Consider the following 16,506-nt stretch of genomic DNA (forward strand, 5'->3'; position numbering starts at 1 on the left):
GAGTACAGATTGGAATAAAAATGCCGGACTGAACTAATGTGTTGGAGGGAGGAAAAACCTTTGCAATTTATTAATGCATTCAAAAGACTGTTACAAAACTTTACAATTTAATTATTGGAAGATTATAGAACTGCTTCAGTGCTTCTGTACTGCATTAAATAAACTGTACGTGCATGGAGTAATAAATGAAATTGTTAATTTCAGTTCATCCTTAGGGAATAGTAAGAGGGGGGGTTACATTATTTAGAGCTCCAAATGGATTTGAGTTTATATACAGTAATAAATCTTAACTACATTGTTAATTAACCCTGCCTCAAGCCTCCTTTTACCTTAGGAGTTGAAAGACACAGTGTCTATTAGGATAACTCACCATTCATATTCTTAAAGATGTTTAGGACAGGGAGGATTTGCCGATAATAGGGCACCAAGGCCTCCCCCACCATGTCAGCTGACACCACCAGGTGCTGGAGGACTTTCAGTGTGATGCAGATGACCTGTCGGTTACGAAGGCTCAGTGCATCTGTGATGTAGAAAGAACAACAGGCAGAAAGCAGAATTAATTTCTAAAATGTAGAGGGAGGGGGAGGTGTCATCTAATGGACAAATTTAATTAAACAGTACTCTGCTGGGGATTGTAAGCGGGCCTCTATTAGCCCAGCTTTGAAAGATCCTAAAGATGGATTGCAGTCCTCATGCTATAAAACACTGCCTTGTCTGATTGTTATTTGTTCCCACAATTTGTGCTGACTCTTCAGTAACCCAAAGAATGCAGCTCTTTATTCCCTCATGCTGCCTGTGTAATACTGGTGTGGTCCAAACAAATAAAAAATAAATGTTCAGTAAGTACCATTTGGGGCCAATGGAACTGTACAACTGCAAGACAACCTGCAAAGGTTGACAACAGATACATTCTAGTGCAACAATTAGTGTTTGTATGTTTGTACTCATTTATTTCATGACCATTTTATTCATTCAACTAACAATTCCTACTATTCTGAGAATCAGTACAATGAAGCAAATGTTTATAGGAAAAAAACCCACAAAAAAAACCTTGTAGGCTTTTTTTAAAAGACAAACACTCTAGGAAAAAAAAAAAAAGATTTTGTCTTGCCTACTTAGATTTTTCTCTTAGCTTTCAGTGTCATGCTTCTAATCTTATGACACTAAGACATTTCATAAATACCTTTTGTTTCTCTTTTAATTTTACTAGAAGCAAGTACTTTGCATTCTCTTTTGTAATTAAAAATGAGTCATGCTTGAAATATATTTTCTTTTTTTCTGGCAAAATCCCTCTAGTTATAAAACCTCCTCTGAAATTACGCAGCTGGAAGCAGTTGTCAAATTTGGTACGCTATTATATATTGGTATATTCTCCAGTGTTCTGCCCACTTACATAGACATTTACATCACTGTACTGGAAAAGCAAAAACTGTAAAAGATAAGCTCATATTCAATGCCATATTTTTTACAACTACAGAAGTATATAAATATGTGATTCAATATAACATAACATAAGCACTTGAAAAGAATTATAATAAAGAACACACCAAAATTTGAAAAGGAGTTACTAAGAACTTCTTCAAGAACTGCCTATTCACACTGAAGTAATAGGATTCAGTATTTCTGGCACTGCGTTTTGTAAGTGCACAGGAACGCCGTCATGTAGGGAACGAAGCAGTATTCTCACACAGGAGCTCTGGGGTTCCAACATATAGGTTTATTCATGACTAAATTGTCATACACAGAAAGAGTAGCTAACCAAACTAATAGGGAAATTATCATTAACAGTTGTAATTTTCAGTACAATAATTATTAGTTATTCACCAAACATGAATGAATATTTGTGTTCATTTGTATGAATGAATTCATACAAACGTGAATAAAATTAATAAAATGAATTATTCATACAAACATTAATGAACTTAAATTAATCAATGACAGAAATTACAGCTTCTTACTCCTTAACCAATAAATTGTATCCATTTCCAGAAATAGTTCTTGCTGACTGTAGAAGCTGTCCTAGAGGATGAGAGACCTTATTTTCAGCCATGCAGAGGGTGTCATGTAAGTGGAAATGGCTGTCCAGCCACCCCTAGGGAGAATTTTTTTCGGCAGCTGGTGGCTCCCAAAGGTTTTCACAAAGGTTTTCAGCATTCTGTCTTGTGCAAAGACAACCCTGGTTTGAGTGGAAGCCAGGACTGTCCTGGTTAAGATTAACTCCTTAATAAAGTCAAGAGTGTGAATTATGCCTCATGACTGAGAAGGCATTCCAATGCGTGCAGCAAACTGAACACATACTGAATCCAGAAGGATGTTTTCAAAGAACAGCTCATCACAGAACCTGTCATGCAAGTTTCTTTACATGTGAGTTGTGCTGTAGGAGTGCTTGCTGGAACGTTAAACAGTAATACTGGCACTTGTTTCATCTGCATACTAGAAAATCAGTTGGATACTTGTCCCACCTCCCTCAAAACAGGGGCATCCCATCCTCCATTTGACACACAAAAAAGCAGACAGAATTTGGATCAAGATTTTGAGTACTAAAGTGATGGATATGGTAGAATCAAACAAACAGCAGAATTTGAGCCTGAAGCCCTTCATATTGCAGAAATCTGCAGTGTCTGTTAGGAAAACACTTGTAAATATCAAAAGTAAGACCAAATTGACTGCAGAACTGTTGTTATTATTATTAAATATTTGGACTGTGGCATGCATAGCAGTCAACCAGCTCCTGGCTTGATTATATTAGGCATTGTATAAACATTTAATTAGAGACCGTCCCTGCCCCAAGGATACATCAATTTCAAACATATGTTTATCTTTTAAAAATCTGCTAATTATTTTCTGTGCTACATCACCGCAGACCATTCTCCCACATGAATCAAAGAAAGAAAATTTTAATGCAGTATATGAACTAAGTTCATTTCAACATTTTGAAAAATGTCAGTGATATGCAGAGGTTAACAGAAACGGAAGAAAGTACTAGTATCCTTACACAGGAATAAAGTAGACAATTTAAAACTCAGTACAATATAACTACATATCCCTAAAGAAGGAAACATGCATAATATTCAAAGTACTCCAATTTGAAAGCATGCTAGGCTGTTGCCTCTTGACCTAGAAGTTTGCTCTAAAACGTGGATCTTCACAATAACAGCAAAGTGAATCACTGGTTTGCTTCTCAGTTAAAGCTACCTTTCTGGTCCCTAAAGGGTTTTTAGAGGACTTACCTCTCTCAACGGTATGTATTTCCCTTTAGGTCATCTAGTCTACATGAATTTTTATTGTACAATTCTCTTAAGCAGCAAGCTTGAAAAAACCCCAAACCTAATAAAATCAGCTCTGGTGTTTGTTAGTTCTGATGCTTTCTGCTTCAATGGTATATAAACTTGACGATTTTGCCTGTGATTAGGATACACACTTTTCTATGAGACTCTACAGCTTAAACAATTGCTCAGTGTAAGTATATAATGAAGTATTTAGTTCAAACATATTTAATTTTGTACTGCTACAGTTTTTCAAAAAAAGTATTGTTTGAAGTTCATCATAACTTCCTGATACACAATACCAACTCATTGACAGATTCAGTGATTTTTTTTTTTAAAAATTTTATTGGCAATTGATGTAAATTTAGAATTTTATTTTGTGGATTTCCTTTAAGAGCAGAGATTTTTCTTAAGACATATGCCACTTATTTGCTCATCCATTTAGAGAGAAGCAGCTTACATACAAAGTAATAGAAATAATTATTTTAAAATTTTCAAGTGTTTTCCTTGAGTAACACTTCTAACATCTCAAAGAAAAAGACCTAGAACCTATATAAGTTGATATTTTTTATTTTTATCTTTTATTTTTACTTAGCAGTGTGGAAAATCTTATCTCAGTCTCAGATGTTGCCTATAATAGAAGTCAGAGTTCTCATCTTTGGGACTGATACATTTTATAAGCCAGAAAACGTGACAGCATTCCTCCCAGTCTGCAATGGATCTTTTTCATAACACAATGGATTTTCACAGAAGAGATCGCATCAGAATGTTCTTCCCCAGATACCACATTGATAGCCTAAACTTTACAGAATCGAATCATATTCCCCAAACTTCCATCTCTTCTCTAAATAGTAAAGTTTAGATTTTGGTAGTTATATTTGAAGTTATGTTGATAATTCAATTCTCTTTAATTTGCACTGACCTTTAATTATATTAAATCCCTTTTTCAAATACACCTGTGAATCTATGTTTAGAAATGCACTGACAGTTTCCATTTTTTATTTAGTGGGTGATAAAATGGCATCTGAAATTCAGTACTAATAAATATTAAATAATAATAAATTAATAAATTCAGGAGACAATAGCTCAAACTCCAACTTCAAAAGTGAGAGATGTTGCTTGAAGATTTCGCTTTCCAAACATGGATGAGATTTATCTTTATTAGTTGGAAAACAGAAGTAAAAAGGAGTAATAAAGAACCTATTTTCTACACCTTTTGAAACTATCTGAAATGACCAGTTTTGAGCAGAAGAATCTAACATAAACCTTCTAATTGCAATCACTTGTACTGGTTGATGGAGCCTACAGAGGAGAAATGCTTTGGTATTTAAAAATCAAGACTTTTTTTTTGTTTTTTAAATCAGAGACCTTTGCTTTCTTTAAAAACATTTTAAGTCTATAAAACCATGTTTGTTTAGAGTTAAATTTCAGTCCGTGGTCTTAACAACCAGAACTCGTTCTCATTTAATGATTATTAAGTACTCTTAAATACAATGAAGATGTATGAGGAGAAATATAACTGTGCTTAGAACAACTGCTAGCAACAGGTTCAGCTTTACTTATCTAAATGCAACAGTGACATTGATTTGACATTAAATGGGAATTAACTGTCCAAGACAACAATCCGCATTTTAGATGCAAATAGAACGTGGAGAATAAGGAAACAGAAATCAGTTTAATTTAGAAATTTATTAAACATTAAAAAGGAAAAGACTCTGTAGGTGACACTGAGGGAGGACTGCTCTGTGCATTTCCCTGTATCTGACTCACAAAAAATCTGTTTCCCTTAATGAAACGTTTTCAACAAAGATTAAGGTATCCTTGATCTACTGTGTCACATATGGGATTTTTAACAGCATGGAAAAAGCCTTGAAAAGGAAAACTTCAGTGTATCTTAGAATGGAGATTATTCTTTTTAGACTCAACCAGAAGTGCTGGTCTGCTGACTGCAACTGTGTGGAAACAATACTTCAATTACTTCTATCTAAATTACAATTTAAGTGCAAAGATGTGAACTTTGTCGGCTTCTAGGCCTAAGTTCAGATCACCTACGTGTCCATTTTAGGATTCACATCACAGATCAGAAAAGATCCTGGCAAGTGGGTGATCCAAGATACTTAAGTGTTTAATTTCACACTATTTTCTTAATTAGCAATGCTATATCATGATGTTCCTACCGATCTTCTCTGCTCACTCCAACTTCTATGCTGTTGAGTACTATTCCTTCATTTGTGACAGTGTAGATATAAACTGGACCATTGAAATGATCTGAGTTTAAAAGTAATGCCACTCTGAATATATTTCAGTTTTATTTTTCATTTGGTGTTGTGGATTTTTTTTAATACATTTAAATGTGAGATTCACTTTGCTGCTCCACAAACAATTGCATTAGCAAAAGTCAGTTGCAATGAACTGTGGTGTGGGAGCTGGAACGCTTGGTCACTTTGCGTGTGAAGGTGTTGGAAACTCCTACATTGCCAGCAAAGAAAATGTAAAAGGTAGCACGCTCGCTATCTTTGAAAGGAAAGCAGGTGGTTCCATGCACTCTGTTGGATGTCCTTGTTTTTGCTTATAGAAATACCAGGCAAAGGTGTAGAAAATTCCTGCCCCCTTAGTGTTTATGTCTGCACGTGTGTCTCATGTGGAATCTGGGGAACTCTGCAGTCGGAAGAAGTTGCAGAAACATAATGAAAGCAAGCAAAAGGACTTAAGGCTTTTCTGATCTGGCATCTGTTATGGCAAATGTAATATTAAAAGCAATAATTTGCTCAAAACCTGAGTATCAAAAGGAATATTACATTCCCACAATGACCGCACAGAATTTAGAACAGGACTTTTCCATTGACAAGCACCTGGTACAATAAACATCTCTCACCCTCACGCCCCTTTTCCTGGCTATCTTTAGCTGGCTACAGGCAGTGGTAGGCCACAAGTGAGTTTTGATATACATCAGTGCATCACTGAAAGACATAGTGGGGCCAGACAGATCCCTCTGTTCCTGAAAAATAAGGGAACTCTCACGTGACCTACTGGCAGCTTTGCTTGCCACCCAGAGGCACGTGTCTGGGTTCTGTTCTGCTCTCTTGCCACAATGCAGTTTGTGATATGGGGCAAAGTTAGCCTCCTTCTACCTCTTTATCTGTCTGTAATATGAAAATAACAATATGGATCTTCCTGGCAAACAAGATATTGTGCTGTGTGTTGCGTACAACAGAACTTTCATAATACCTCTACAAAGTGCTTTGCTATTGGCCATATACTTCAGTTTATGAATGTCTGCTCTGGTTTAAATAACTTGGACAATGCGTTTACCTACATCTGCTGTGAAAGGGAGTAAAAAGTCTTAACACCTTAAAGTATTCACATTTTGCATTTTTTTATTTTTAGTTGGATTCCTTACAAGTTTGACATATACAGGTGACTGGTTTTTCCTGGCTAACATGCCATGCTATTACTATATTTATCAACTATTTTATCATGTTTAACCACTGCAAGGTACAATATATATTTTTAGTCTTTATTTTGAGAAATCAAAATAAATTTTGCACATTTTTCTCTTTGAGAAATTAGTGCCTCCAATCTGAGATTTTTTTTCTTCCACTGAACTAAAAACAAAAAAAAGAGTGCCTTTCAATTTGAACAACAAATAAAAAGCAATCCTTTTTCCATTAAATAGCATTATGTCATGTTATTTTAATCATACTTCAGGTATTTGAGGAAAGAAACCGTACCTGTTAATTTCAGTTGTCTGCCTTTTGTTAGTCATTGCCTGTTTGCATAACCAGAAGAAAATTTGTCGAAAGAATTTGGGCTTACAGTAACCCACAGATTCATTAAATAACACAGTTTTAATCTTTAATGATATAGAGTTCAAAAAGTGTGAACTATAAGCAAGGGCAGGTGGAGGATAGATTTCTCCTTAAATAGTTAAAATATAATACAGAATTCTAATATTTAATTTAAAATGTTTTTAGAGAGCAGCTTCTTATTAATATTTTCCTTTGATGAACATGCAAGAGAGAAAACTGCTTTTAAAAGCTTTCTATCTGTAGACTTATTTTTCTTTTATCCCTTTCCCCTCCGTCATTACCTTGCGTATACATTATGTATATTACCTTACCTAACAATTAACTGATTTACTCTTTCATAGTAGAAATATGGTAGTGGTCTAGAAGAAGACTGGTTAATCAGATATAACTCACCCACTGGGACACTTTAGAGACAGGACATGCGTAAAACACAGCTGAGTTTATTGTGGATGCATCTGAGTCACAGAAATGTATAGGTCTGACTATGTTGCCATATCACACAGTCATAGCAAATTTAAAAACTCTTAGAAGAACACACTTTCAGATTCCTTGAGATGGTGGTGTATTTTTTTTATATTAATATGGCGTTAATTAGAAAGGACCGTTTATCATTGATAATACTTAGGCTCTACACATTAAAGCTGATACAGAAGCTTTTTTTTAAATAAAAAAATAAAAAATGTACAATAAAATTAAGCAGAACCAACAACTAAATTTAGCTAGCAGATTCTTGAATGTGTTCCAGCCTCATAAATTGTCACTGATTTAAAAGACTATAGCACAAACCCATACAAATATTCTTGTCCAGAAGTCTCTTTATAATGCTAAAAGCTGTGTAACAGCTAAAGCTTCCAGGTAATTATTTCTAAGCTAGATTCTGGTCTCAGCAAGGCTTTTAAATCCTAACTGAGTAGGATCTGAAGAAATGATTTCAGCTTTTAAAAAATATGACACTACTATAAATATTTTTGGGTGGTGTTGGAAATACAGATAATGACATTATTCCCCTCTTGATGTGTTTCCCTTGTAGCGAGAAAAAAACGTAACATTGTTTTCATAACCTTTCACAAGTGTCACTTACAGAGTAACCATTCTGACTATTATATATTCCTTTTGACATTTTCAAAATCTTCAGGGAGAAAGAGATAATGACATCTATAATTAATCTTTTTAAACAGAGAATAAATTGAATGAAAGAAAAACACATTTCTGACCCTTCTAATAATATTATTTCAGTATTATCAGGCTCCAAACTACATTCTCCTTCCCCTTTTCCAAAACTGTGTTTGATTCTATTCATTCTGTGTCACAAATACAATGACAATACTTCTGTATTAGCATGGATGCTGAATCATCTCAGGAAAACAGGACATAGGAAAGAAATGATACCATTACTGATCAATGATGAAACAGACGCCAAGTTTAACAAGTATGAGCATCTATTAGTACAAGTGTAGCAGGTAGACTTAAAAGAGTCCTAATACCTAACTAGAGAAGGATGATGGTTCAGAATAATATCTCCTCAAGGTACTGATCTAAAGAAAATGAAAAGGAAAAAACAATATATCTGAAAGACTAAGTGTTTTAAGAAAAAAGTTTTCATTTTAGTGGTATTACACTTTGACCTTTAGTGGTTTTACACTTGTATTAAAATAATTTATTACCTTTCACATAGTTTTTCTACAAAAAACTGTTTGAATTACAAAAACTTCAAAATTAGTATTTTTTTAAATGCCAAAATTTTACATACAACATTAAGTAGTCAGGCAGAACTCCCAATTTATATAGATATATGTATATGAAAAGTAATGAGAATGATGATAGAAAAGATATCTAGTGAATAAATGTAAGACAACTATGGAATAAACAAAAGGAGAAAAAGAAACTGAATTCCGTAAGTTTCATCTGTTGATTTCTCCTGTCATTTTAGATGAACTGGTTTATACAGTTACGGATTTACATAATAACAAAATCAGGTAAGAAAATGTCACATCACATTCCCAAAGACCTAGAGCCACACTGAAATAAGAAAAACAGTAACCAGACACTCTGTTCTTCTGGATTACTGCACATACTAGGTGACTGAAGGCATAAGCCTTCTGGCCTTGCACACTACAATTTACTCATCTTTGCAATAATCTCCATGAAATGTACAGCCTGTCATGTTTTATTGTTTAATTAGCAACCTGTCAAAAAATTCTACACTATATAAATGCAATTTTAGCGATTTTTTTTTTCCCATGTGTTCACCTACTTTTTATTGGGATAATGAGCTGAGGAATGACAGGAAGAATCTTGTTTCCACCATGTTCCAGCATGTCATGGATTCCTTGACGAGCAAAAAACTCATATGGAAAAGTCATTTCGCAAAGCCCATCAAAAAACAAAGGCAGATAGTAAAAATAGTCCAGCTTTTCAATCTCTACCTGAAAATACAAAATAAATAAACAAATAAATGCAAATACTAATACAATGTCCAAGAGCTAATTCATGTCATCTACAAAGGTATTATTAGTAAATAATAATTCATTTTGTGTCACTGCAGAATATTATTAAGTCTCAAATACGCTTTATGGCCAGATATTGAAATCCAGAAATATTAGACCTAAAGAAAAGAATTAAAATTTATATGCTCTCATATATTTTCACTTTTCGATAAGTCAGTACCAGTTTCCGATATTCTTGCTTATACACCTTAGTTTGTAAGTTATCCATTGGAATAAAACCATGTGTTTTTAAGAATAACATTCTGTTTATTTCAGAAAAATCTGATCTTTACATCTTCACTTGGACACTCGAAAGAACAAATAAGAGAAAGAATCCTGTAACTAACAAATAACCAGCATAGCACAAATCTCGATATTTGTACAGAATTCCCAACTTTCTAGAATATTGACCTAATTTTATTTCCTATTAATTTCAGGAGCAGAATTCTAAAGAAATTCCATGGGTCTATCCTGTGAAAAAAGGTAGAGAAATTAGGTACCTATTTCTAATAGGAATCTTCCTCCAATCCTAAAATACCAAGCGTGCTAACCTTGCCAAATTATAGACTTCATGAGTGATTTTGCACTCTGTCCTAGTTTTCTTCCCTTTTCCTTCTACCCATCAGCACTCTGATGTTACACTCAGGATAGCCAGAGAGAAACAGAAGTTGTTTGCTTTCAGCCTGTCGAAGCTCTGAATACAGCTAAGAAGTGATTCAACAACAAACCATTTTCTCTGAACAGACTATGATCCTCGAAATGACTTGGAGATCAATCCAACTCTTTAGGCATCCACTTCTGTCTTTAAAGTACTTCTTAACTACTACCCTATTTTTCCAGTGAGATTATATTTTGGAATTGGATATCTTGTCAATTAGACCAAGCCGGAACTCTGAATATCCTAAAAAAATATTTCAGGTTAAGCCTAGCTCTTCATCTGGGGCCAGTAATCACATTCTCACTCGAATTGTAGAAGTCTGAAATAAAGCATCTAAGAATTGAACTTGGGTTTTACACTTCTTGGGTAAATACCACAGTCAGCAAGCAGCAGACATACATTCTCTGTTTGCAGCCATGATTCATTTTCCTCCCTGCTTGACTCTGAGCAGATCTGAATCTTGGTCTTGCACATCTTAGCTACTGACTTGGCTGCTTCGGTCTTTTGTGTTGAAACTGATCCATTCATGATAAATGAAAATTAATTGGAACAGTCACTTGAAAGTAAGTCCTCTACATTTGCTGTGAGCATCTCACTATTGGCAGATGTAGTGCCAATTACATACTTACACAGTCTCACGTGCACTGATTGTTAATCTCTTATAAGAAACTAAAGGGAACAATTGCATAATACCCATTAATCTACACAAATTAAATCAAGTCCCTGTAATGAACTATGCAGAAGAAGGAAAAATGAAACCCACATTTCCTGTTTTCACACCACCGTATATGATGGCTTCTCTGCAATTTTTGCTCACTGGCTTTTTGTTTCACAAGGAAAAACACCTCTATCAGATGTCTTCAGGATCAATTCATGAGAAAGTTCAAAAATAACTATACCAAGCAACCATGTTTGAAGATCTTCACAAAACAAGAGGACATTTAAATTCCTAAATTGATGGATTTTGTATTTCTTGAGGACATTCAGCATGCTACAGACATCACTTGTGAGATGATAAAAGAAGTCTGCCCCTAAAGTCACTGAGAACAGAAGACAGCAATATAGCAACTACAAACTTCTGGTGACAAGCTTAAGTCAGAGGCCAAATTGTTCATTACAGAGAGAAACCTGTATCAGGTAAGAAGTGGCCAGGTGGCCAAAAAACCACTGGCAAAAAGGCAGAACCAAGAATAAACAATTTTTTCCTGTTCTATGTCAACAGGACAGTAAGATGTCCTTCAGTATTTTCCTTTTTAACTTTTAGTTTGTAGTTTATAAGATAGTTACATTGTATTTTTTGTTATTGAATGTTCTGGTTTCAGAAAATGAAAAACAAACTTACAACAGCTACTTGTGTCCGGGGAAAGCTTTTATGTGAAAAAAAAAAAGAGACGCAATTAGTAACGTATGAGTGTTCTTTTTTTTTTAGAATCCATTCCTTACATGGGTTTTTGACAACTCTTTCAAAATTACAAGCTATTTCCATGGAAAAATATCCTTGCTGGATACACATCCATGTTAGATTCCTGAATCAGGATTTGCAACTATTTTGCTGAACACACATATAGTAGAATCTCTCATTTCTTTTCTCCAACTCTTCACTATATCTCCTCTAACTGTATCTACCAGTTATATTTTTTCTCAAAGCTGTGATATTTCTGACACTCTGAGCAATTCTTCTCAGTTGTTCTTTGCCCTTGAAATATGCTTTTCCTGTTTCAGATATAAAGCAAGCTTATGTGTTCGAAAGCTTGTCAATGTTCTTCAGTGATAATAACTGGCCAATAAAAGATATTAGCTTTATCTACCAATTCTGTCTTACAGTTATACATATACACAGGAAAGATGTATTACTTTAAGGTGAATGTGATTTATGGGTTTAAAAACAAATCTGCTTTTTACACATGATACAAAATCTTTATTATGAAAAAAAATCTCTACAAAATATAGGTATGACAAGCTGCAGAATCAGAAAGCATTTATGTATACTCCTCACTTCTCAATTTGTTCCAAAGCTGTAAGTGGTTGGCAACTGGTATGGCTCTGAAAAGGACTCTGATTTCTAACTCATTCCTTGAAGTGTCAGCTGGCCAAGCATAAAGCCAATTTTTATTTAGCATTTTGTGCTCTATAATAACTCCCACAATATGGAAGCCAGAAATATTTTGCCTTACATTCTATGGTGTGAAACTCTTTCCTTCTGTGTTTACTGTTTAGCTTTTAAAAGTGGCTATTATACAGCTGTTCAGAGAAAAATGTGATTTTGCTGTTTACGCCCACAAAATCCTTTTGTTTTTCACATCCACCCACAAAAAATGCTGATTAAAGCTCAAATTCTTGGCAAAACTTGTCCACATCTGACAATAATCCTGCAACTATGGATTTTAAGAAGAAATCTCACAATAATTATCATGAACTTCTGTCCTAGTTGTTTGTAAGTTGTGAGAACCCAACCTCTGAATTTTCAGTAAATAGGCTAAATAATAAAAATTGATATAATACTATAAAATATGATCACACAACAAAATCTGCGCCAGTAAAATCTTCTGTTTCATTAAACTTCCATGCTGCTTCTGTATACTGCAAGCTTGCTAGGTGAAAAAGAAACAATATACAGTTTATAATTGTTGTTTTATCAATATGTGTAACCAATGCACAAGACAGGAGGAAACTAATGGCAATATCACAGTTAATTTGTCCAGCAGAAAATCTGTTCCTGTGAAGTAGCTCATAGGGAGAGGCAAGTCTGCTGAGATAATGAAAACCCAGATAGAGTCTAGCCTGTAAATAGTAAAAATAAGCTTCATGGCTAATCTGCCTGTAAGATGAAGAAAACAAGATATTTGAGAGAACTTAAGATATAGAAGTTTGACAACAAAGATTTCATTGCCCTTTCTTAAATAATCGTATTTAAAGTAATCTGGTAATCTAGAAGGCAAACCTGAGTTTTAGAAGGTAGGGTTTAAGATACATAAACAACTTTATTTTCCATCTCATTTCACACAACTGATTACATAGTATGTCTTTGATATGATTATCCAAAACTTGGATTTGATCTCCTAGAAATATTATATCTAACTCTTTATGTACTCATTTAATGTCTTTATCTAAGTCATTAAAATTAGCTATAGTAAACAAAATTCTGGAATTGTTGGTTTGGTAAGGACAAAGAGGAGTTTTTGTAAGGATTCTTTGGAAAATAATAGTTCCTTTTAAGATTTGTCTTCCATTCTATACCAGCTATTTCATTGCTATTTTCTAGGTTAATGGAAAGAGAAAAGCAGAAACATTCTTGAATAGTCTCAGTTTTGAACTTCCTTTCTGATTTTTCTTCCAAGATTTCTTTCAACCTTCTTTCAAGGTTTCTTTTTTTCTTACAGTATCCTCTACCCACAGTTAAGATGAAGCTTGTGCATTTCACAGTTTTTGGTTTCTTGCTTTTAGTGTATTTGACTCTTCATTCATAATAGGATATTAGTTTTAATCTTCACTAGTATTTTCTAGACTTGATTAAATGCAGTTTTTCATATGGTAACTTTGCTTATGGTACTTATGGTTCAAAGCTCAATTCTGCTGTTGCATTTAGTCTCTACAAGTTTTCCAGCAAGAAATTATTCTCTTTTTAGTCTGCTGTATTTCTTCTTTCAATAACATACCATGTAGGCTCATACTACAAAGATTCTCTATTGAAAGAGTTCTATATTACTACCCATGTTCAATAAAAAAATGAGGGAAGTTGTACCTATATTTTGCATTCTGCAATGAAATTATAAAACACTTATCTTCAAACAAGTGTAAGATTATGAAACTCGAAGAGAAACAGATAATGGCAAGGGAGAAACTAGATAAGCACCCCAATAGGAATCTTTTAACTCAGTCAAACTGAATTTAAAGACTTTTCAACATATTCTGTAGATATTTAACTTCCCACAAGAAGTTAAATAACAAAATAAAATATTTGCCTCCCGTGGGTAAATTAAAAGAAGTAATAATGAGAAATGGTTTTGGAGTGTTACTGTACTGGCTAGCTGAATTCAGCTCTGAAATATCACTTCATGTAAAAAAAACCCCAAAATACAGAAATGTTACATAGATAATAATTTTGAATTTACTGCATTCCCTATTACCTCCATGTTAGTTACAAGAGTAGTGCTGTCATCAATAAAAATAGTTGATGAAAGCTAGGGAGAGATATTGTTCTATTATATTTTATATTGCAAGATATAATTCAATTTTCCATAGTATTCTCTATAACTTGATGTCCTATTGCTACTTTAAATGAAGTTGGAACACAGTAACATTCATGTCTGAAAACACTGAAGAGGTGTATGACATGAATAGGTTCCCAACTATGATGCGCACCTTAAAGTAAACGTAGTTCTAAACTGTTATTCTTTCTCATTTTAGGGTCATATAATTGATAATTACTTTCTAGCTATTATTCCCATCTGCATGAGGTTTCTTCTACATACAGCTCCAAAATGAAGCAATACAACTGTTAATATTCCTGTAGACTAATTGCCTCGTTTGCCTCTCTCCCTCATTTTTCCACTGCTTTCTCTCAGCCGACACTGCAGCCTAATCCATGAGTGTTCTTTTCAAATTATGGAGAAACATAATAAAATGTATCCACTTAGTTTTGGCTTATGCTTGATATGTATGAATGAGAAGCATGACTGAAACAGAATTATTTGGTAATACGGCAAAATTGATCTATTCATAATCTACTGTAAGCAACAATGGCTCGAAATAGATATGATCAAGACCTCTGTAAGATTATTGAAAATCAAATACTCAAATTTATGTTATTACAGCAGACATACTCTGCTCCACAGATATAATTTGGAGAACAATTGCTCCTAGCAATGATGATGGTCCTGCATGTGGTAACCAAAATGTTTTCTTTTCAGTTGCCACACCTGAAGGTGACAACCTAATCTTACTAGGGTTACTGCGGTGAGGAACTTTAGTAGTCAACTTGAAGGTCATATTATTCCCTAAATAACTAGAGGATTAATGATTGGGTGAGAAATGAGGACAAGGAGAACAAAGATATAAATATATGTAAACCCCTTCCCAGCTAGAAAGAGGGTAAAAAACCAACCTGAAATCTCTTCCTATAAATGCAACCTAAGAATAATTTTTTATTTAAGAAATTGATTCTCAGCTACATGTGTGAATCTCTCACAGTCTGTCAGCTATGCCATCCAGAAGATAACCTAGGACATTTCTGTAAGGAGGAGATTCCATCCTTGCATTTTTGTAAATCTTTTTAATCATACGGCCTGGATTTAGATTTTATAAATATACACTTTACTGATAATACAGATCAGGCAGGTCTTGCCAATATAGAGGAGGATCAGAGTATCATAGAGGAAAAAACAGGATGACAAAAACCCTCTGGATTATGAGATACAGGCCTTATAGTATGATATGCGATGTTAAAGTGGCAGGCTAATAGCAAGGGTTTCTGCTACAGTATAGGAGTTCATCAGTGTGATATAGTAAGACAGGAAAGATTTGAGCAGACTAATTAATCATTATGAGACACCAATATGATGCTGATACAGAAAGGGCAACTATTATTTAAAACGTATGAGATATTTCTAGTATAGATAGAAAAGCATTAATGCTACTACACAAGGCAGTTGTGAGAGCTCGTCTGTTACTGTCATCAATTTGACCTGATATAAAATACCCAGATTTTATTCCCAGTAATTCTTCATTGGAAATAAAAGGGACAAACTGATATATAGGAATACCCCACACTGAAGAAAGTAAAGGAAATTAAGTGTTAACTTGTTCTTATTTATTTGGATTCTGATCACATCAGCTTAACAGAGTCAACTGATTTCTAAAAAAGCGTGTAAAATATACTATTCTTTTAATACAGCAAATAGCTGTAGACTATGCTTAAAGGATTGCTTTCTTTTAATTGATGGGAAGCATTATAAATAGAAGATGAATGCACCCTGAGAAAAGTGCTCTGTAAACACGACTCTGACAAATGTGGAATGTGCTAGAGAATTGTTTGTGTGAAGCAAATAATGGACCACATGATAACCTCAGTGGCAGACAAAAGTATCTGCACTACTTCAGAATGTATGCTTATCTAGTTACATTCTTCTTGCTGCTCAAAGACTTGCAGACACCTTGTTAGACACACCCAATTGTTCCATTTTTTTCCTGTACATGATTTATTAATATGTTGTAAGAGTTCCACAAGCACAACAAATGTGAAACTTTAGATTAAGATAGAGAGGCATTATTTCTACATTTTGCTAATC

At 34.1% G+C, this 16,506-nt stretch overlaps 1 protein-coding gene across 1 annotated transcript in view; it reads right to left on the reverse strand.

The window, feature by feature from the left end:
- The window catches only part of PACRG (parkin coregulated), a 239,031-nt gene that overhangs the window by 99,441 nt on the left and 123,084 nt on the right, over positions 1-16,506 (reverse strand). Inside the window, exons 3-4 of the mRNA XM_086461063.1 lie at positions 9,330-9,501; positions 371-520 (exon numbers count right to left, since the gene is read on the reverse strand). Of these exons, the coding sequence (XP_086317189.1) occupies positions 371-520; positions 9,330-9,501 (322 nt within the window). The remainder of the gene's footprint in view (positions 1-370; positions 521-9,329; positions 9,502-16,506) is intronic.

This window comes from Leptosomus discolor, chromosome 2 (genome assembly GCF_034619465.1).
Source record: "Leptosomus discolor isolate bLepDis1 chromosome 2, bLepDis1.hap2, whole genome shotgun sequence".
NCBI lineage: Eukaryota > Metazoa > Chordata > Aves > Leptosomiformes > Leptosomidae > Leptosomus > Leptosomus discolor.